General features: G+C 45.2%; 1 protein-coding gene across 7 annotated transcripts in view; it reads left to right on the forward strand.

Moving 5' to 3' along the window:
- The window catches only part of pcbp4 (poly(rC) binding protein 4), a 100,280-nt gene that overhangs the window by 64,616 nt on the left and 11,884 nt on the right, over positions 1-23,780 (forward strand). For 5 of the 7 annotated variants that reach the window (XR_011239392.1, XM_069515221.1, XM_069515216.1 and 2 more), the window contains 8 exons: positions 8,694-9,012; positions 9,093-9,116; positions 11,140-11,172; positions 14,472-14,588; positions 17,584-17,715; positions 18,255-18,395; positions 19,321-19,395; positions 20,703-20,774. Coding sequence is in view for 6 of the 7 variants with exons in the window: in XM_069515221.1 (XP_069371322.1) it covers positions 8,869-9,012; positions 9,093-9,116; positions 11,140-11,172; positions 14,472-14,588; positions 17,584-17,715; positions 18,255-18,395; positions 19,321-19,395; positions 20,703-20,774 (738 nt within the window). In the remaining variant the exon portion in view is untranslated. Of the gene's footprint in view, positions 1-8,693; positions 9,013-9,092; positions 9,117-11,139; positions 11,173-14,066; positions 14,102-14,471; positions 14,589-17,583; positions 17,716-18,254; positions 18,396-19,320; positions 19,396-20,702; positions 20,775-23,780 lie in introns of those variants that run through there. The other 2 variants (XM_069515230.1, XM_069515226.1) reach the window with 2 other exon arrangements.

The raw sequence follows: 23,780 nt of genomic DNA on the forward strand, positions 1-23,780 counted from the left end.
AGCTGGAGAGAGTCGCTGCAGAAGTCAGATCAGAGGTCAGAAAATATAAAAATGGAATAATTAAATTAGATTAAAGATGTTTCCGTCATCTCAGGTCGTTGTTATCTCACTGATGTTTGTTTCTGATCAGTTTGAATTTCGATATGAAAACAGGCGGAGACGTCATGATGTCATAAGGTTCAAGGAACATTTCTTATCTGAAATCTTATCTTGTGTTTCTGGATCGTGGAGTTTGAAGTTTTTTAAAGTGTTTTTTCTTTCTTGTTCTTTTCTCACGTTCTTTGCTGCGTCTCTTTCCGTCTCTCTGTATCCGCCCCACCCTCCACTCCGCCCTCGCTGTAATACGCCGACGACCAGTGGCCTCATAACGAGGCTTGGATGGAACAGATGATATCTGTGCACACTCAGAGATGAGAGAAGTGGCTCTCGAGCTGAGGAGACGATTGAAAACAACTCTCCTGCGGCACAGAGGGAAAATACGGCTGAATGAACGCTTGATTTTTACACAGAGAGGGGGAGGCAGGAGGGAGGAGGGCGGTGATTAGAGGGGAAGATGTAGAGAGAGCAACACGACTGAAAGACGAGTGTGAGGCTGAACTGACGAATCACATATGTGGATTAAAGTGACGGCAGGAGATTTACAAAGCTTCAGTCACTCAGGAGGAAACTGAGCTGCAGTGAATGAGGTTTGTATTTTCCTGTGGAGACTCGTTACAGTCGTTCACCACCGCTGTGACGTGATGTGATGCATTACTCAGCTGACCTGGTTCAGATCATCGTCCCTCTGTGCTTCAGGCGGCAGCAGATCAATGTTTATCTGGAGGAAGACGTCTGCGTGAATGTGTTTAAAACAATATTCTAGGTGAGAAGAGCTCGGACCAAACCGTCCATTCGATCCGATGCTCATCATCCAACAAATCAGATCAAGAACATGAACGTTAGATTTCAATTCTGGGGAATTTAGAAACAAAGATGAAGCTTCAGTTTGAATTATAACTCTGATGCTGTGGAGAGACTGAAGACATTTCACAGGCAGACAGTATTTATTGGACAATATTAAAATCATGATGTTTCAATCTTGTGACCATCAACAGACGCAGTTAGACGAGGCTACACACACACACACACACACACACACACACACACACACACACACACACACACACACACACACACACACACACACACACACACACACACACACACAGTGAGTTGATGTAATAGAAATGACTCGTAAACTGACCAGCAGGGGTCAGGTCTAATTTAAGACGTGTGCAGACCAATAAAATCCAGATCCTGTTTGTCTTCTGGCTTCATCAACTCTTCTTCTTCCTCTTTATGATCTGAACACAAATGTTTGGATGATTTAAGACGAACCGGAACATTTTTCTAAGATTGTCTCGTGCACGTTGTCTTTATTATTATTTTACTAATCCTTCGTATCCGATCGGCCTCTTGCAACTTTTAATGTTTCCGTTTATGTTCAACTGACCAAAATAAAATGTGTCGTTGTCGTCAACGCTGCATTCAAACATTCAGACATTCAAACATATCACGTGTGTTCATTCACTCTATTCAAGCTGCACGGAGAATGATTGACAACGATGACACAACTGAAAACTGAATAATCACTTTCTAATAATCAGCTTCAGATCAGCTGCTGCTGAACTGAATTCAAATTTCCCAGATGTTATTTTACCGATGCTTCCTGAAGATACCACAAAGATCTGTAAATATATCAAACCAATTCTAACTGAATATAGAAACCACGAGCAGATACTCTGAGTATTACTCTGTCGACCAACCGTCCTGTGAGGAAACAGACAGACGAAGAACCACGACGACCTCCTGACTCCTGCTCTCTGCAGTGAATCACATGGAAACCAGGTCACTGACGGCCGTCGTCTGGTTGTGTCATGTGTGAGTCGATACCCTCAGGTCTCATCGTGTCGTGGCTCTTTGTGCTTCAGTCCGCAGCAGCTGATCTGCATATCCTGTGATGGTATTCAAATATTCTCCGTCTGGCAGAGAGTGACATTTGAATAAAGAGTGAGCGCTCTCCTCTCGGTCTGTGGCTGAGAGACGACTCAAATGTCACAGCTGCATATTTAGCATGTGTCTCTGTCCTCCGCACGTTAAATCCAGAAAAACCACTCTGCAGTTGTTTGCCTCCAACAACCAGGGAGGCTTCAGATACTTTCCATTCTCACATCACATCTTTGATTTAAACGGAATTTGATAAATATTACTGTGGACAGAGCGGAAGACCTTTGACCTTTGACCCCTCACATGTAATCAGTTCATCATGATGTCATCATGAGTCCACGAGAACATTTGAGCCAAATCTGATAATAAATAACTAAAACACATTCACAGGGCGATCACTGTGACCTCGACCTTTGACCTTCGAACACCAAAGTCAAACGAATTCATCCGTGAGTCCAACAGAACGTTTGTGTTTAGTTTCAAGACGTTAGATTATTAATAATAATGAATTATATCTCATTAGATTGCTTGAACTCTGCTGTTGTTGCTGCTGGTTGGTTTTTTCAGTTTCTGGCTCGTCCACTGTTTATTAATTTCTCTGCACAGCGTTAATCCTCTGTTCACACACGTGTTCATATACACACACTGTGTGCATGTGTGAACAGTAAATAAAGGACGTGCACATGAAAGATTAATGCAGGGAAACTGGGCCACTGCAGAACAAACACAAACAACAATACAAATAATGATTTATTCAAAGTTTCTTATGTATTATAAATACATCTAAAAGTCCAACATGCATATAAACAGCTTGATTCTGATTATATATATCCCATGAATTATTTCTACTATTATACTATATAACATAGTATTTTCTTAGTAATGCTTAATATATATATATATATACATATATATACATATATATAGACAGTATAGTGTAACACTGTGTACATGGTATCTCCTGACTCATATATACAATAATGTTTTATATTCACATTGTTCATTATTGATACATATCATATTTATTATGGAGTGTTTTCAGTCAAATAAATAAATGGAGCTAAAATATCTCTGATACGAACAGCGCCATCTTGTGGTGATGATGTAATTTAGCGTTTTGTGCAGTTGTAATTGTGTCGTAGAACTGTGGCGTCAAGGTCCCGCCCATGGATGCGTTTGACCAATCAGGGGTCAATCATGACGTCTCACCCTGTTTTTATATTAGACCGTGACTATTGTTGAGAAACATTGATTGAACTGCGTCCCGTCTGCTAACATGGAGGAGGTGGGGTTCATGACGCAAACTTCCGCCGGCCACCAGGGGGCGATGGAGGTGTCATGTCGTCCATCTTTATTTATGCTCTCCACCCGTCTGTCCTCCCTTGTTCTCGTCTTCCTGCTCATCCGGATCTCAAACCGTTGGATTGTTAAACGATCTTGTTTCTGTCTGAACAACGTGTCGGCAGCAGCGTTTCCTTTTCTTTGCGTCCTGTGAGCTCCGCCAACATCATCACTCGAGTTATTGCATTTTTTACTCGCTCTCATGAATCATGTTCACAGTCAGAAGAAATGTATTCGTCCTCACGGTTCTCCGTCCGCTGCGAGCCTCTGTAATCTGACTCGGCAGAACAAACCTCGTATCTCCTGACTCAAAGCAACCGGAGGAGACGCCATCGATCTCGGTCGAGCGGCTCCTCTGCGACGCTCCGAGGATTTGGACGAGCTGTCGTGTCGTGAAGGTCAGAACGAGTTACTGAAACTCAACCAGGATTATTTAAATGTCTGATTCACAGAGAAATTTTTAAAAAAAAGTATAATTACAGGGTTTTCATGCAGCTCAGAGACAAGAAGGATTATTTTCCTCCTGCTTCATCCGTCTGTGGGAACTTTCTGTGTGTGTGTGTGTGTGTGTGTGTGTGTGTGTGTGTGTGTGTTTCATCAGAGCTGAATCACATGTCAGAAGGTGACGTGTCCTTTTCAGTTCTTTGTCTCACACACACACACACACACACACACACACACACACACACTTTGAGTGACAGCATGTAAATGTTAAGCACACAATGAAATCACAGCCTCACACTATTATTATTATTATTATTGTGTGACGAGGTCGTTGTGTGTACAGGTGTGTACGGCAGCACAGGAGGAACACAACAACCTGCAGCATTTAACCTGTTGGAACAATGAGAATAATAATGAATGAATAATAATGAATGAATAATTGGACGTGACGACCGAAGCTGTGAACGAGGATTTTACAGAGTCCAGTTTTTTCTTGTCTCTTCTTGTTGTTCGGTCTCTGGACGAGATTTTATCACTTTATTTCCTCTTCGTCAGGATTATTGTTAGCATCCTAGCATTAGCCTGTCCATTCAATTACAGTGATTATCAACAGCAGTGGAGGGACGGAAGAGACACAGAAAATTACCTCTCCCTCTCTCTCTGTCTCTCCCTCTCTCTCTGTCTCTCCCTCTCTCTCTGTCTCTCCCTCTCTCTCTCTCTGTCTCTCCCTCTCTCTCTCTCTGTCTCTCTCCATCAGTATCTCCATCCCTCTCTCTCTATATGTCTCTCGCCCACTCGCTCTGATCCTCTGTTTGTCAGTTTCAGTAAAAATGATCTCAACTTTAGATCCTTTATTTTCTTGTCTTTTATTTTATTCTCTCATCCTTATCTCTCCCCCTCTCCCTCTCTTTTTATCTGTCTCTCACTCCTCCCCATGCGAGACTCAGTCGTCTTTAAATAGAAACTGGAGTCACACACTCAAACACACACACACACACACACACACACACACACACACACACACACACACTAGTAAAGCCCAGCTTGCCGCCATCCCATGCCATGACATCATCGTCTGATGCTTTTAGTCTCACACACACACACACACACACACACACACACACACTTTAGCAACACTGGAATTATCCCAGTGGTTTATGGGAGCTGTAGTTTTTTATGAGTGAACGCTGAACAAGAGACTGCAGTGAGTAAAGAGGCGAAACAGGAAGTGACATCATGGCTGCCGCTCTCTACATATCATTACAACACACGTGCACACACATGCACACTCATGCACACTCATGCACACTCATGCACACTCCTCCCACAGGGGTTGGAATCGGACACTTTTCTCTTTTCTTGAATATTTCCAGTTTTCCAGTGGAGTCGACCGGTGACGTGATTTAAATCTGGCGGCTGCTGTTTAATCCAATCAGCTCGGAGGGAGGAGTTCAGTGTTTCATCCAATCAGGTTTTTAGAAATGAGTTGTTTCTGGCCAGAATCAGTCAGACCTGCCCCCCTGGTCATCAAATCCAATACCCAGATTTATGGCACTGGAATGAATCCAGACTGTGTCCGTTCTCTCTCTCATCCCTCGCTCTCTCTCTCTCTCTCCATCTCGTTCGCCCTGTTGTGTTCATGTTCACTCAGACTTTCTCTCTAAAGTTTTCTTGACTCGTTGTGGAGACGTTGATGTGAACGAGCTGATGTGATTTAGAAGACAAGTCCCAGGATGTTGTTCATCTCCTTCTCATCAGCTGTTAAACTTCAGTTTTCTCAGAGTTTTTATTCAAAACCTCAAACATATATTTTGATTTAAAAACTTCCATAATAATAAACTGTAAAAAAGATTTGGCTCAGTGTGTTTTACATGAAACAGAACAACAGAAGCTTTAAAACAGAAAATGTGAATAACAACATTTTAAATCTGAAATATCTCAGAAACAAACGACACCGTCTTTTCTACCAATCAGGAGTCAGACTCAGCTGTCAATCATGACGTCTCAAACCAAACTCATCTCGGTCACTTTTAAATTTATTATGTTTTGTGATATTTTAGTTTGGTCCCGTCTGCCAACATGGAGGAGGCAGGGTTCATGACCTGTCCTGCAGCCAGCCACCAGGGGGCCATCCGGATGCTTTGGCTTCACTTTTAGGAACCGTCACGTCGTCCATCTTTATTAACGATCTGTTGCCATGACGTACGAGGCTCTGCTGGTAGAAGCTGGCTACGTTGTGTGTCCCTCTGATTGGTTGTTGTCACAATGACGCCGCCGCCAGCTACAGACACGCCCCCTCTCATTTTCCAGAGAACTGATTGTCGACCTCAGCTCTGACCTCAGGAACCTGGAGTCATGGCTCATCCCCCCCATCTGTTCAAGGACAGGCCCACAGGGACGTTAAGAGTGTGTGTGTGTGTGTGTGTGTGTGTGTGTGGTGTGTGTGTGTGTGTGTGTGTGTGTGAGTCTTCAGCCATATATGACTCAAGAGGGGGAGGGGTTAACGTCCTGTTGAAGCATCTGAGAGAACCTCAATAATTCATTTGTATGTATTTGCATCGCTTTTTCTTTTACACACACACACACACACACACACTCTAACACACACACACACACACACTCAGACACACACACACAGACCACACACACACACTCAAACACACACACACACACACACACACACACACTCAAAAACACACACACACACACACACTCAGACACACACACACAGACCACACACACACACTCAAACACACACACACACACACACACACACACTCAAAAACACACACACACACACACACTCTAACACACACACACACACACACACACACACACTCAAACACACACACACACACTCTAACACACACACACACACTCAGACACACACACACAGACCACACACACACTCAAACACACACACACACACACACACACACTCAGACACACACACACAGACCACACACACACTCAAACACACACACACACACACACACACACTCAGACACACACACACAGACCACACACACACTCAAACACACACACACACACACACACACACTCAAACACACACACACAGACCACACACACACACACACACACACACACTCAAACACACACACACACACACACACACACACAGACCACACACACTCAAACACACACACACAGACCACACACACACACACACACACACACACACACACACACACACACACACACACACACACACACACACACTCAAACACAAAGTAAATACATAATGCATCCTCTCAAATACTCGGCCTTGTGCAGTCAAGCACGTGCAACACTCCAGTGTACACAAGCACAAGGATACACACACTTTTGCATACATGTTTTTAAAACACACACACACACACACACACAAACACACACATACACACACACACACACACACACACACACAAACAGTTTCTCTATCTGTCACCTCCTCATCTCAGCAGGTGATTGTGTGAAGGATCTGCTCTTCATCCTGCTGAAGTGTGTGTGTCTGTCTGTGTGTGTCTGTGTGTGTCTGTGTGTGTGTTGTCATGAGACAGCTTGTGCTGCATGGCAGACAGCCTGCATCATGACCTACTTTGGCAGATTGTGTATTTTTTATGAGACTGGGAGGTGCAGTCGCTCTCACTGCTAATGGAGATGCACAGAAACACATTTAGTATAGCATACAAATAACACACACACACACACACACATATGAAACCACACACACACACACACACACACACATATGAAACCACACACACACACACACACATATGAAACCACAAATACTTATCCGTCTTCACATCGTCGCTGAGGCACACGACACAACACAGGAAATCACACATCATTACATGTGTGTGATTTCATATGTGTGTGATTTCATATGTGTGGTTTTGTGTTTCCTGCCGGTATGCTAGCACACGCGTGTGCAAAGACACACACAGGAGAGAGAACATGTCTTTATCACGCAGGAACGGTTGAAGTCGGCAGTTTGTGTTTGATGTCGCCTCAGAATCAGTTCCATCACCAGAAGCTTATTGAGCTCCACTAACTGAGCTCCCAATCAGTTTTTTAATTACTGCTCTGACTTGTTGACGAGCGTCGGACACTTGAGAAATTATGTTAATTTACACATTTACTGCTGCGGAGTCGTCTCTGCTGCTGCTGCCGAGGAGGTTCAATCACACACACACACACACACACACACACACACACTGTAATCAATGATTGTTTCTGAACTTGTCGGGAGATTTACACTCGCAGCTTATTCCCAGAAACAAATGAATCAGCATCCTGAAGAAATGAGGATCCACTTTGACTGAAACCATCAGGATGAATTTTAGAGTTTCTTCACTTTACCTGTTCACGTAGTGGCTTCATCTTCATCATCATCTTCATCATCATCTTCAGATACCGAGTGGTCAACACTGTGACCTCACAGCACGGAGGTCTTGGAACGAACCCCAGTTTGAACGGGACCTGGGTCATTGGGGTTTCCTCAGAATCTCTAAACACAGGTTCACTCGTGTTGAAGCAAACATCTGTGAATCTAGTTCTTATGCTCGTGTGTCGTCCAGTGCTTCAGTTAAAGTTTCACATTAAACTTGTAACCTGAGTTTCTCCAGTTCACACTGACATTTCACCAGTTCAGGTTCAGAACCCCCCCCCCCCCCCCCTGGTTTCAGCTGAGTCATATTAATTAATGTCTGTGACACCGACTCCTACGAGCTGAAGATCAGTTTTTCTTCTTGAAAGACTTTGTGGATACACATGAATAAAAATATTGAACTTTTAAATCGCTGCAAATAAAGAAGCTTGAATTTACATAACTGGAGTGAAGCTGTGAAGATGAAGTGGATTAAAAACACGTGGACCGGTGAGAGTCCTCATCTTTCTTTTCTTTCTCCGTCCCTCAGAACTGAGACAGACACAGGGACGTGGATAACGACCTCTGAATCCAGCTGCACCACCACCACCACCTCCCCTCGCCCCCCTCGCTCCAGGGCTCTCAGAGGACTCCTCGCCGGGTTCTCCAAAGGGTTCTCTGTGGTGATCTGGAACGCTCCATACGCCTCGGGGCATCAGACCTTCATGCGTCTCCCAGCGGCAGAGTCCACCCACACCTCCACCCACCACACCACCACCACCACCACCACGACCATGAGCTGTGAACGGGAGTTTGGAGACGGGGCCATGGGCGTCACGCTCACGCTGCGGCTGCTCATGCACGGGAAGGTGAGTGACAGAGGAGGTCGTGATTTTCAGTTTCTCTTATTGTCAACAACTCTGAGCTTCTTCTGTTTGTGTCTCCGCAGGAAGTAGGAAGCATTATTGGGAAGGTGAGTCACAACCTCTGTGTTTGTACAGAACTGAATTCATTTATCAAACTGCAAAACATCAGGAAAGGAAAGTATTCAGTGTATAAAGTGTTACGGAATCATGAATCTTTACATACACAATCATTTCCCAGCATGCAACACTGATCCTCCCTCATCTACAAGCCATGTTTTTTAAAACGCCTCCTCGTTGTGTAATCGTGCTGCACAGATATGAAATGTGCATTAATATAACATTTCCTGTCAGTTCAATCTGAAAACGAGCCAGTTTAACTGTGTTGAATTCAGAAATTCAAACCCGCAGCCCTCACTCACAGTGTGTGGGCTGCTCGCCGCGGTTCTGACATCACCGTGTCCCGGCTGCCGTCGGGTCGTGCCGGTCGGAGGCGGCGGCTCTCCGGGGTTTCTCTCAGCATCAAACGGCTGCCGGAGCAGGACTGATGTTCGCTAAAGCCGCCGTTAAACTCGCTGCTGTGATGCAGGTGTCAGAACGAGATTATCTCCTTCAGCTCAGGCCAAGAAAAAAAAAAACCCCAGAAACAAACGTTACACACGGTTTATTTTTGAATCGTCTTTATTTATCACAGGAACATTTTCCTGTCGCGCTCATGTGGGAGCTGCTGGGGGGGGGGGGGGGGGGGGGGGCTGGACTTCTTCCAGTGGCTCCTGCAGAATTCCACTGGTGCTCCACTGATCTCCATCCTCTCACAGCAACAGCAGCTTCACCCCGGGAAGGAGTCCTAAGTATTTTCAAAGCTCAGAGTCGATGTTTGGAGGGTGTTGGGTTCACGTCAGGTCAGTTAACCACCAGAGGGATAAAGGTGAAGTCATGTGACACCAGGCGTCAGTTAGAACCTCATCCATCAATCAGATGAGTCTGAGGACGAGTCAGGATCCATGTTGATTCATAAACAATCCAGATGTGATTAACGTCTTATTTCAAGTTCTTTATATTTTATTTATTTATTTATAACTTTTAAAGTCTGGTGTGTTTTTTAAAACTGCCAATTGACAAGAAGCTCACTCAAACGATTGTGTCTCAAATTTCAGTCTTTTGTGTAAAATTTAACACGTCAGGAACACGTCAGGGACACGTCAGGGACACGTCAGGGACACGTCAGGAACATTTCAGGAACACGTCAGGAACACGTCAGGGACACGTCAGGAACATTTCAGGAACACGTCAGGAACATTTCAGGAACACGTCAGGGACACGTCAGGAACATTTCAGGAACATGTCAGGAACACGTCAGGAACACGTCAGGGACATGTCAGGAACATTTCAGGGACACGTCAGGAACATGTCAGGAACACGTCAGGGACACGTCAGGAACATTTCAGGAACACGTCAGGAACATTTCAGGAACATGTCAGGAACACGTCAGGAACATGTCAGGAACACGTCAGGAACACGTCAGGAACACGTCAGGAACATTTCAGGAACACGTCAGGGACACGTCAGGAACATTTCAGGAACATGTCAGGAACACGTCAGGAACATGTCAGGAACACGTCAGGGACACGTCAGGAACATGTCAGGAACACGTCAGGAACATTTCAGGAATACGTCAGGAACACGTCAGGAACACGTCAGGGACATGTCAGGAACACGTCAGGAACACGTCAGGAACATTTCAGGGACACGTCAGGAACACGTCAGGAACACGTCAGGAACATTTCAGGGACACGTCAGGAACACGTCAGGAACATTTCAGGGACATGTCAGGAACACGTCAGGAACACGTCAGGAACATTTCAGGAATACGTCAGGAACACGTCAGGAACACGTCAGGAACATTTCAGGAACACGTCAGGAACACGTCAGGAACATTTCAGGAACACGTCAGGAACACGTCCATGATTTTCTGCAGGTCTTTAGGAAGTCAAACCTTTCGTTCCTTTTTTCTTTTTTCTTTCTTTTCATAAAACATTGAATTAAAACTCAGAAGAGTCGAGAGACGAATGTTATTCTACCTTTTTAAAAAATAAAATGAATTCACCTCGTGTGTCTTTCTATTTTCCACAGAAAGGAGAAACAGTGAAGAGAATACGAGAAGAGGTAAGACCCCCCCTCCCTCCTCAGTCCTTCATGTCCGTCACTGTGATCGACACAGGTCTGTGATCACAGGAGGCGTCTGTTGATCTTTAGACATCATGACAATCGATTCATCACAATATTAACTGAAGTTTTCAGTCACAACTGGAACAACGTGAAAAACAGTTTGTCCGTTTTCAGAAGCTCTGACATCTGATGGTGTATTTAGTTCTTTCAGACGCTCGCTGGGACGTTAGCGTGTTGTGGTTCACACGTGTGTTTGGTGTCGGCCTGTTCAGTCCGAGCTGCAGGTGCGGAGGAACATCCAGGCTTTTAAATGACAACATCACAGGAAGTGGGAAATAAACTGAGCCGCCTCTCTTTCCTGTTAAAAACAATCACAACAAGATTTAATGGGATCAACGTTCTTCCACCGCCGAGTCCTGGTTCAGAACACATGAAGAGACTACACGAGAGGTTTTTCACTTCACACGTTTGAAATCTGACTCATGAAGTTAATGAATCCGTTCAAATCTCTCCGTGAAGATTAGCCGGAGTGAAGACTGAGCGATGCTGCTGCTGCTGCAGTCGGGGGTGTGCTGCTGTGTGGACGCTTAAACATGGATGAGTTCAGATGAGCTGCAGTCAGACGACGGCTTCATGTTAATTTATTCGTCGTCTCATGTGAACGAAGCAGAGTTCTCAGCACAGAGACGTAACAACGGACGAGGATCATTTTATATTAAAACAGTTTTAATACGACACGTGAAAACTCGGTTCAACAAAAACAGACTCTTTGTGGTGTGAAAACACAAATGAAGGATAAATTCAGTTTCAGACATTTTAACAACCCCTCCGCTGGTGGAGAGAAGAGGAGGAGCCTCGTTAGTGATGTGCAGATGGGGGAGCGCGTGCACGAATGAAACGTTAATTTACATAATGACGACACCGATAATCCTCTGAAGACGCTTGAGCTCAGCTCGTCCACTTCGTTCAGTATCATTATAAATCATCATAGAAATATTCAAACTGAGTCAAACCAACTCACGAAGACACGTGAGAGAATAAACACTTTATTAAAAATGTCAAAGTCAAGCGGCCGCACGCTGACCTCCGTGAAGAGGAAGAGGAAACATGAGTGTTTGTGCCTGAAACTCACGAAACATGAATATTTAAATTCATCTTTGCTTCTCAAGGACAAACACAGGATCCACAGTTCTACTGGATTTACACACACACACACACACACACACACACACACTCACACACACACACACACACACACACACACACACACTCACACCATCGTTCACTCTCTGTAATGAAATGCACACTGTATGAAATCCTGAGATTCAAGGCTACGCTTTTGCACAATGCCAACGTTTTGAAAAGGCTTTTGGCAACGAATCACAACACACACACACACACACACACACACACACACACACACACACACACACACACACTCTCAGTCCCCGCAGTGTGACTCTAATAAAGCAGAACAGAGCAGTGTAATCCAGTTGAATGACACAGGCGTCCATCCTTCCTCCAAATGAAGAGTGATGAAGACAGTCGAGCTGCAGCGGCGAGAGGACGACGGCAAACTGCTGCACGTGTCACTCGTTTGTGTTTGTGTTCACACCACCGACGGTAACAAAGATGGACGACGTGACGTCTCACTCTGATTGTTTGATCAGTCAACAGGAAAGTTTGTTTCATTCAAACCAAACTTTTTATTTTTCCTGCGAAAAATATTTAGAGATATTTTCTAGAAGCTGCGAAAAATTCAGGAAGAAGTTTGTTGTCGATTGATTTTTGAGATTTTTGCCGTAAAGACACAAAAACACTTGACCTCCTCAGGCAAGAAGAGGAGGTGGAGAGAGGAGGAGAGAGGAGGCAAAGGAAACAGAGGGATGAAGGACAGGATGGAGGGATGATGAGATGGAAGGAGAGAGGAGTGAATGAATGATGAATAGATACAGAACATTCTCTGTCGCCCCCTGGTGTCTGACTTCAGTACAGAACCCTCCTCCTCCTCCATGTTAGCAGACGGGACATGAACCAAACTAAAAACTCAAAGTAGAGATAAATAAATGTGTAAAGATGTTTCTGTCGTTTCAGCTCGTTCTCTTCTCTCTGATGTTTGTTCATTTTTGTTCATCAGTTTGGTTTAATCAGTTATTTATGATATAAAAACAGGCGGACACTGATTGACAGCGGACACTGACTCCTGATTGGTCGATAGTGTGTGTGGGCGGGGCCTCTTTACCACGGCTTTGGAATCGTAGAAGTTAGAAAAGTAGAAAACAGATGTTTCTTCGAGTGAGGACGATGAAAACCTGAATAAAACTCAGAGATCATCACTCTCTGATTCTCATCGTCTGTTTATCTGCTCCTGACTCTCACTTCAACTTTCTCCTCACTCCTTCTCTCCATCTGTCCTCATATGGTTATTACTGCTCTATCTCTTCTCCTCCTTTTTCTCCTCATATATTTGCACCACTTTGTCTCTCTCCTCCTGATCCTCTCCTCCTCTTCCTCCTTCTGATCCTCTCCTCCTCTTCCTCCTTCTGATCCTCTCCTCCTCTTCCTCCTCCTGATCCTCTCCTCCTCTTCCTCTCAATAAATCTCCACCCACTCTCTTTCCTCTCCTCTCCTTCATTTCCTGGGCTTGAATCTCCCTCCATCTTCCTCCTCCTCCTCCTCCTCCTCCTCAACATCATCTTAATCTTTCTATCCTAATCTCCACAATGTTCTCATCACCATCTCATTTCCTCCTCTGCTCTCCTTCCTCCCCCCTGTCAACCCCCTCTCCTGAAAACCTTGATTTACTACATTGCTCTCCTCATCTGCCTTGCCTCCCTCCTTCCTTCCTTCCTTCCTCTCCTCCCTTCCTCCCTATCTCCTTCCTCTTCCAGCCTCCGTGTAATCCCTCTCTCCTCCTGCATCACAGGTGAATCTCGGAGCGGGGGGGTCAGTGTGGCGAGGTGGTTCTCCTCCTCTTCTGTCTTGGCCCACATATCCCCCCCACTAATGTGTTTTCTCTCTCCTCCGTCCCCCCTCCCCTCCCTCCTCCTCCCTCATTAACCTTCACACTCCCCCCTCCTCCTCCTCCTCCCTCGTTCACGACTCACCTCCCTTACTTCATCATGTATTTCCTTATCCCTCCCTTTGCATTATCCCCTAATCCCCTTTCTACCGTTCCTCACCCCCCCTGTCCCTCCCCCGTCCCCTCGAAAAAAAATCAAAATACCCACAATCCCCTCCTCTCCCTCCCTCCCCCCCTCCGCCCCTCGTCCCACCCGTTCTGTCTCGACCCACAGAGCAGCGCCAGGATCAACATCTCAGAGGGTTCCTGTCCGGAGAGGATCATCACCATCACAGGGCCGACGGACTGTGTGTTCAGAGCCTTCACCATGATCACGTTCAAACTGGAGGAGGTACACACACACACACACACACACACACACACACACACCTCAGAGCTCCCAGTGTTCCCCCCGAGCTGCTCTGAGTGAAGTGCGTAACCTTTACTTCTCTACAACATGGCTGCTCACTGACAGGGAGCCATTTATTATATGTTTAATGGGATTGTCTGACCTCTGTCTCACAGACACACACACACACACACACACACACACACACACACACACACACACACACACACTCTCACACACACACACACACACACACACACACACACACACACACACACTCTCACACACACACACACACACACACCCTCTTAAGGGAATTTGACACGAGCACTCTCTCTAGCTGTACATCTGTTTCTTCCTCTCCCTGCTGCTCACTCTGCTGTTACGACAGTAAGATAATAAGTTCACAAGTTTACCTTTAAAACTTTATCAGGAAAACAGGAAGCGGCCGACTCGAAAGAAAGTTATAAAAAATATCAAAACTGTCCAGATGAAATAAAAACTCTTTTTCATTGTGTTGTTTGAAAGTTTGAGGGTGTAGCGTCCTCTGAAGGAAACCTGATGTCGTGAGGGACAGACTGAAGAATCATTTACTTTATTAATTAGTTTAAATCCATGTGGGTCAAATTTGATCAAATTATCACTTCGGCTGCAGAAAACTGGAGTTTCCTTTAAATCCAGGAGAGGAGGAGGAGGAGGAGGAGGAAGAGGAGCGGACAGAGACTCAGAGAATGGTTTAAAGGATTTTAAAAGGAAGTATGAAATGAAGAAAGTAAGTGAGAGGTGAAGAGAATAAGAAGAAGAGAGCGAGAGAAGAAGGGTTTAAGGAAAGCCGAGAGAACGAGAGAGAGACACAGAGAGGAGGAGAGAGAGGAGCTGCAAAGAGTTAATGAGATTGAAAAGAGGAGAGATTATAAAAAGTGTGATGAAGGAGTTAAATAAGGAGCGTAATCAGAGCGAGTGTGTGCAGCAGCTCAGGACTCAGACCTGGTGCTTCTGCTCCGGAGGTTTGATCCTACGACCAGCTGACGTGGCTCAGAGCCTCCAACAGCTGATTCCAGATGTGCAGGATCAGAGCGACACGTCCCTGCAGAGCGAGAAGCTAACACACCTGTATCCAACACCTGTCCTGAGAGAAGTCTCTGTTCTGTGTTCATACCTCAGATCATTTACCTCCAGTTTCAGATGGTGGGAGGAAGAATTAGGAAATGTTCACCAGGTTAGAAACATCTGCACAGTCCATGAATCCAATAGTTGCTCAGCAGAAAGAAAACAAGCAGCTGTTTTTAAAATATGGTAAAGGTCAGGTTTTTTAAATCATCCTCTGATTCCAGCTTCTCATTGTTCGAAGAGTCGTTCTTGTTGAGAGGAAGCTGATTGGACGAACAAGTCAATTCTAAACCGTCATGATTACAGGACACTGACAGTGTCATTAAATTTAAATCTGTCATTATTTTAAAATGTTCAGATGAATGAATCTGATGAAGATAAATGGAGCAAGAGTTCGTAAAGAGAAGGTAGAGATTCAGATTTCACTCACTCGGAGACAAACTAATGGAACTTTTGAACGAGCAGCAGAGGAGGCACAGCAGATTAGAGGAAATTCATAATGAGAGAAAGATGGAGCGACCCAGGGGAGAGAGAGAAGTCGTGTTTATGGCGATGCATCTCTCTGCCGCACTTTATTTTGAAATGCAAAGAAATGTGGTTGGAAAATATAGTTTTCTTCATCTAAAGAAAAGTCATCTGGGAATTTAACAGCGAGCGGCGTTCATAATATTCCCAGACCATCGTTCAGTCCCGCAGCCACGAATACAAAGTGTTTCCACCGAGCAGCCGCTGATGTACGACCAGTGAACCCCCCCCCCCATGTTGAACACGTGTTTTTACTCAACGTGCAAATCATCAACTGTAACAGGATGAAATCAGAAGCTCAGACTCTGTCACAGACTTTAGCTCGGAGGTGAAACAGTTTGTGTTCGAGCCGGACGGAGCCGTCTGTCAGGTTCTGAGAGAAAAACTGAAATATGGAAAAACCTTCAGTGAGAGATTTCTGCACGATACCAACAAATACGAGCCGCCTGCTTTCAAACAGAGAGAGGAGACATCTCATTCAGAGCACGTTCGTGTGATCGGCAGCTCCGACAAGACGCCGCCGCTGATATTTACATTTCAGAGTCAACGAAGAACCGAGTTCAGCTCGACCCAAAACCAACTGAACCAATCAAACTCAGGGCGGGAGAGTCAGGCCGCTGCTCAGCACCTGAGCTAATTAAAGAGAGGGAAGAAGGAGAGGGAGAGAGAGAGAGAGAGAGGGAAAGAGAGAGGGAAGAAGGAGCAGGACGAACAGAGAGGGGGAGGGAGAGAGGGAGGGAGAGAGAGAGAGGGAGGGAAGAAGGAGCAGGACGAACAGAGAGAGGGAGAGAGAGAGGGAGGGAAGAAGGAGCAGGACGAACAGAGAGAGGGAGAGAGAGAGGGAGAGAGAGAGAGAGAGAGGGAGAGGTGGAAACATCAGATATAGAAACAGAGTCGAGGTCAGAGACCAAATTAAATCTGTGATCTGCATCAGAATTAAAGAATAATAATCTCATTATTAATATTTGATCAGAATTAAAGAATAATAATCTCATTATTAATATTTGATCAGAATTAAAGAATAATAATCTCATATTAATATTTGATCAGAATTAAAGAACAATAATCTCATATTAATATTTGATCAGAATTAAAGGAATGACGGACGAGAGCAGAGCTTCCTGTTCAGTTTCTCTGCTGTGACGTCACAGAGGAAGAGGAGGAGACTTCCCTCCTTCTTCTTCAGGTTTCAGCAGATGTTTCTCGGAGGTGTGAATGGTTTCCTGCAGACGGAGCTCCAGATGTTTCAGATTGAACCAAACAACTCAGCAGCTGCTCCACAGTTTACTGTGTGTCTTCAGGTCGATGGAGGGATGACTCCTCTCTCTCTCTCTCTCTCTCTCTCTCTCTCTCTCTCTCTCAGGACCTGTCGGCCTTGGTGGCTAACGGCACAGTGACCAGTAAACCTCCCGTCACCTTGAGGCTGGTGATCCCGGCCAGTCAGTGTGGCTCGCTCATCGGGAAGGGAGGCTCTAAGATCAAGGAGATCCGAGAGGTGAGGGGGTGAGGGGAATAACTCCCAGCCTGGGGGGGAGGGGGGGTTGAATCCTCATAACTAAAGCTGCTGCAGCGTCATGAACGTCGCCAACAAGTTTCCCTCCAAAGCCACGAGGACGTTATGTTTAGACGTGAAAGAAGATTTCACAACTCCAGACATCTTCTGGAGTTATCACCAAAACATCTGGAACCTCCTCGTCTTTCCAAGTGGACGTCTTCGTCCTCTACGTGTACGGCTCCTCTTCTTCATCCTGAGACATTTGTGTTCTTCAGTTTCACGTCCGTCACGTGTTAGAAACCTCAGAGACACGCCCACTCGCTCACTGAGAAGGTTCCAGATGTTTTACTAGAGGCTGCAGGAGAAGATCCAGAACACGTCCAGAGACACTGACTCAGACATGTGTTCTCACAGAAGCTGCAGAACATGTGAGGAACATGTGAGGAACATGTGAGGAACATGTGAGGAAACTTCACTTTAATTCAACCTGTGTGTGTGTGTGTGTGTGTGTGTGTGTGTGTGTGTGTGTGTGAGAACAGACGACAGGAGCTCAGGTGCAGGTAGCAGGTGACCTCCTCCCTAACTCCACAGAGAGAGAGGTGACGATATCAGGGAGTCAGGACGCCATCATCCAGTGTGTGAAGCTCATCTGCACCGTCATCTTGGAGGTGCGTCACTTTGTACGTGTTTACACTCGTGTTGTGTTTGTTGGTGTGAAACCAGATCCGACGAGTGTGACATCATCCTCCAGAGGGTTTTATTTGATCATTTCACTGTTTAGAATCTAAAGACGCCAACGTGACGATAACACGTCGTTATTTCTCCCTGATGGAATTTTTAATGATTTAAATCTGAAACGGAGAGCGGAGGTGAGTTTTTTAAATATTCATATTCTATCGAAAAATAATCTCAACATCGGTGATGTTATTAAAGTGAATGGGCAGCCGTCATTAAGTGGAGCGTCAGAGATCAGAGGAGCAAACGGTGAAATCAAAGACTCGGCAGTTCATTGTAATTCCTCTCACCTCCGTCAGAAAGAAAAACGCTGACCTCAGTCAAACTCCTTCACTTTCAAGCTGCGGAGCAATCAGAGCGTTTACTCCGTTCACGTTTGATCTTTAGAGAAATCTTTTGATCTGCTTAGACCCTTGATGCACTGTTGTCTCCGGGCCGCACACCCAGTGCATGCTGGGACAGGAAACACCCTGAACTCAGATCAAAATAGATGAATGAAAAATGTATTTTTCTGTGAGGAGCAGCGGGAGCTCGTAGAATTTAACATAGTTTAAACAAACTTCAGTGACGATAGAAACTCGCACAAAGATTCGATTTATTTTCTCTGTGAGTCGTGTCCAAACACACACACACACACACACACACACACACACACACAGTCCGTTAGTTGTGTTGAGATTTTATTACTGATGTGTGAACCAGCGATGGAGGACACGGATGTCCTCAGTGAACATTAAACTCTACATCACTTTATGTTTGTGATCACTTGTGTTTGTCCTTTAGATTTCTGATGATGAGACACTTGTTGGACATTGACCCAGATTCCTCCTCATGTCCCATGTTTCTCTTCCTCTCCCTCCATCCCTCTAGTCACCACCGAAGGGAGCGACTATTCCATACCGACCCAGCCCGACCCCAGGAACTGTGCTGCTGGCGGGAAACCAGGTGAGTGGACGGAGCTGATGACGACTCCTTTAACGTGTCTGCAGGAAACGACGTCACTCTGCTGGCTGAGAAATGATGGACGGAGCTCACTGTCTCCTGCAGGGAGGAGAGAGGGATGACGAGAGGAGGGAGGTGGAGGAGAGGGAGATGAGAGAGGGTGATAGTTAACTGGACGAATAAAGGGAAAGATGGATGGAGGTGGGGAAAATCTGATTTATAGACACAGAGAGGAAGGAGGGATGAAAGGAGGAGCGGGAGAGAGAGAGGTGAGGGTGGATGGAGTCGGTCAGAGAGATGGAGGGCGATCGAGTGGATCTGAGGAGGGAGGAGAGGATGATGGATGGATGAAGGGAGGACTGAGGAGGGGACACGTGATTTACTGTCAGGACATTTGCTTTAGTTAGCACACACACGCACACACACACACACACACACACACACACACACACACAAACACACACACAGGCTTTTTAAATGTTTATTCATGAACGATGATAACTATTCCTCACCGTGTGTGTGTGTGTGTGTGTTACCATGGAAACGCTGCGTCTCATGACGTGAGGTGTTTCGCGTGTTTCTTCCATCGAGCGTCGTCATTTGAAGAAATGAAAAAGTCGTCCTCATGTAAACTGACCTGTGTCCAGCCGGCCAATGGGAGTGCAGCAGGAAGTGATGCGCCTCCTCCTCTTTGCCTGTTTAAATAATCGATCCAAGTTTAAAACACATTTTCGCCGTAAGGTTTTTCAAAGCACCGGGAGCTGAGCTGAGTTTTCAGGGACGCACACTGTGCACTTTACTTGGTAGAAGAGATCTTTGTGTGCGCTCAGCCGCGGCAGGTTGTCATGTGGTCAGCGTGAGCTCGGGATGATTTTCCCTGAGATAGCGGCGCCGCTGAGATCTGTCTGTTCGCGGTCACACATCAGCGGACTGCAACAGAAACTGTTTGGAGAGTTACTCGTCTCTGTGGAGGAGCGGCGCGAAGCTCCGAGGTGTCAACACCGGAATAACTGTCCCAAATACTGAGACAACAGAAAAATCTCCACGTCGGAGAAGTTGAATCAATTTCACAGTGAAACAGATTCAGTGAAACAAGATGCGCCATCTTTATTCACAGTGTGTTGAGGAACTCTGCATTCTATTGCTTCTGTTTTTATCTTTCTATGAAAGTAAACGACCGTATGAGTATTTTGTGATTGTTGGGTTTTCATTAGCGTTGACTCGCTGATCTGAAGTGTCAGTTAAAGTAAATCTGAGGGATCGAGAGGAGATGAGTTCTAACTGTGACTCTGCTTGTGTCTCTGCCGAAGGTGTTCGAGGCGTCGGACTTCAGCTCCCACCCTCTGTTCTCTGTGGCTCAGGGAGGAGTGGACCTGCAGCAGGTGAGTACGGGGGGGGGGGGGTCGAGGGTCAAAGGTCACTGCACTGACGCAGACTTTGAACGTGTTGTTGTTTTGTAGATTAAAACTCTTCAGGGGAAGTTAAAGTAAATCAGAGCTGGATGCAGACGTGTTTTAATTCCAGCTGTAAACAGAGTCCAGTGAACTTCTGGTCTGCTCCTTCTCGTCCGTCACGTTCTTATCACTGCGTGTTCTGTTTGTTCGTCCTGTCAACATCATGCCTTCCCCAGTTTAGCCTCGGCGTCATGGAGCCAATATTAGCCTTCAGCAACAAATCACCGCGCGGCAGGTCAATGCTGCACTTTTCAAATAAAGGAACAAAAATACCACGGAGAGAGAAACGTTTGATATGAAGCCGTGAGACGCTGCGGAGTCCGTCCCATGAAAACTATTTAAATGAACAAGGGATTTGTCCTCAGGCACTGACATGAGATGAGTGTGTAAGCGATGGTGGTGAGTTCAGTGGCTGGTTGAAGGACACCGTGGCTAATGAAGGCGACACGCTGCAGCGGCTGTTAGAAACTGACCTCGGTTAAGAATCGACTGATCTCGACACGCTGCCTCGTCCTTGACATGAAAACTGTTTGTGCAGCAGTGAGTGAACGATCTGGAAAAATTAATTTAATTCATCTCGATAACTTAGTTTGAAGAGCTGAGAAAAAAACCCACTGAGAATTTATGGATTATTATTCAGCTCAAAAATAAAGAATATTTTCTTTGAACTGTCATTTTTCAGCAAATAGAAGAAAACACCTGATCATTACGTCACATTTAAAGACAATAATATAATATATATAATAAAAATAATTCAATAATAATGAACTGATGCAACAATAAGAATAAACTCATGATGAACAAAAACCAACGACTTATATTCACAAAGTGGTTTTAATCTTCTTCACTGACGAGGTGATGTTTTCATCTGTTACACAGAAAACATCTGGATGATACCGTGAAACTGGATTTTCACAAACGTGCAGAATTAAAAAAACTCATTAATCTGTAAGTACATGTACAACCAAGTGTTTGGTAGAAGATGACATCACACATTACTTCACGTCACGACAGCTGCACTGCACAGACTCCGAATGACATCATCAAAACAGAGTTCAGATCTGAGAGAGTTCATTTATTTAAATTCCTCTAAACTTCCTGAAACAAACTGAAACTTAATCTCCGAGCAGCTCGTGATCGTTGAGGATGTTTTGTTGGGTCGATTGTTTTCAGAGGTCGTTGAACGTCACGAGTCGTCCAAACCGACCAAGGACCCGCTGGACTGAGATTAACTGTGTCCTCAGAGACACGTGGACTGCACAGAGACAGACAGACAGACTCGGATAGAGACGTGAGGACAGGCTGACAGACGGGAGTAAAAGAACGGAAAAAGACAGACGTGTAGAACAGACGAGCTCTTTACTCCATCACACTGACAGCTCCTGAGCTCCTGAGCAACTTTAGAAGTGCTGTGTGTGTGTGTGTGTGTGTGTGTGTGTCAGTTAAAACAGTAACACAAGCTAATGGAGGCTCCCTGGGAATGATGGGACGGGGGAGGGTGGAGGGGAGGATGTGACAGGTGGAGAGTGAAGAAGAGGAGGAGAGACTGAGGGAGGAAGAGGAAGTGAAGAGAGAAGTGTCTGAGCTCCACATCTGGAAGCCTCAGTGTGTGTGGACATCTGTCTCTAACAGCTGGACTAGAAAAGACGTGTCTTCAGATGGAGACGGTTTGATGAAGACTTCCGTGAACAGAATATTCTGCAGCAGTTTGTCTCAAACCACCGTCGTTAGTTACTGACGCTTTAAATTCCACTGCAACAACTTCCGTAAGTAACGAGGAACCTTGAGAAGAACTCAGTCCTGCTGCTTCCAGAGATGAACTCTGCAGCGTGAGTGGGAGACGGCGTCCACCGGCCCCTCCCCGACGAAGCATGAAGTCGTCACGGTCCAGTGTGAGCAGGACGTCCCAGAGTCGGGGGGGTTAAAACTACAGGATGAAACAAATATCTGAGACACGGACATCTGGAGGAGCTCAGGGGACAGATTCATGACTTCTGAGATTTAATGTTTGACTTGTTGAGCAGCAGGAGACGTTCTGCTCCTCTCAGCTCACAAGCATCAGAGTGAGACGTGTCCTCGTTAGCTGATCCATGTGACTCGTGTGTGAACAGGAAGCTTCAGTAACACCGAGTGAATCCACCGTGCAGGTTCGTCAAAGAGGGAAACACTGAGCTTCACCTCCACAGCGGCTCTGTGCAAACTGACGGTAAACAGGAACCTGACGAGCTGAGGTCTCTTAAAACAGCAGGAACCGACCCCACGTGTCTCCGGTTCTCTCAGACGGACTCTAACGAACACATGAGCGGAGTGTGAGGAGGAATTTAAACTCCTGCAGGAGAAATGATATTTGAGAGAAAGTGAACAGATTAAAATGAAAAGAGAGGAGAACGTTTGTTTGTTGCTCGTGTTCTCTGATCCACTAAGAACCCGATGAATATTAATGAAGCTCTTCATTGTTAATTAATACAGGTTTTAATAACGTGGGAGTTTTCAAAGGTCGTTAATCCTGAAGAACAGACGTCCAGAGAACTAAATGTTTGGAATCTCTCATTTAACGTCATCAAACCTTCAGCGAGGCCACGAACTGTTCCTCTGGTTTATTTGAATCATTCATCATCATCATCGTTCACACGTCTTTATTTATTTACTTCTTACACCTCACTTATTAAAATTTAATTCATTTGAAGTTGAAAAATAACAGAAGACAGAACTGATCGACTCAGACGACAAAAGATAAAACAAAAACTAAATCAACAGAACAACACAAAAAAAGTGTTAAAGCTCCAGTGAGTCAGATTCAGGTGAAAGTTCATGATGAATAATCCTCATGATGTTTTCACTCGTTTCATCTAAATTATATGAATCGTAGTTTTCTTTACCCCAGAAAAGACCTTTTTATTTAAATACTTTATATTTAAATACTTTATATTTAAA

Source organism: Paralichthys olivaceus, chromosome 2 (assembly GCF_024713975.1).
Source record: "Paralichthys olivaceus isolate ysfri-2021 chromosome 2, ASM2471397v2, whole genome shotgun sequence".
NCBI lineage: Eukaryota > Metazoa > Chordata > Actinopteri > Pleuronectiformes > Paralichthyidae > Paralichthys > Paralichthys olivaceus.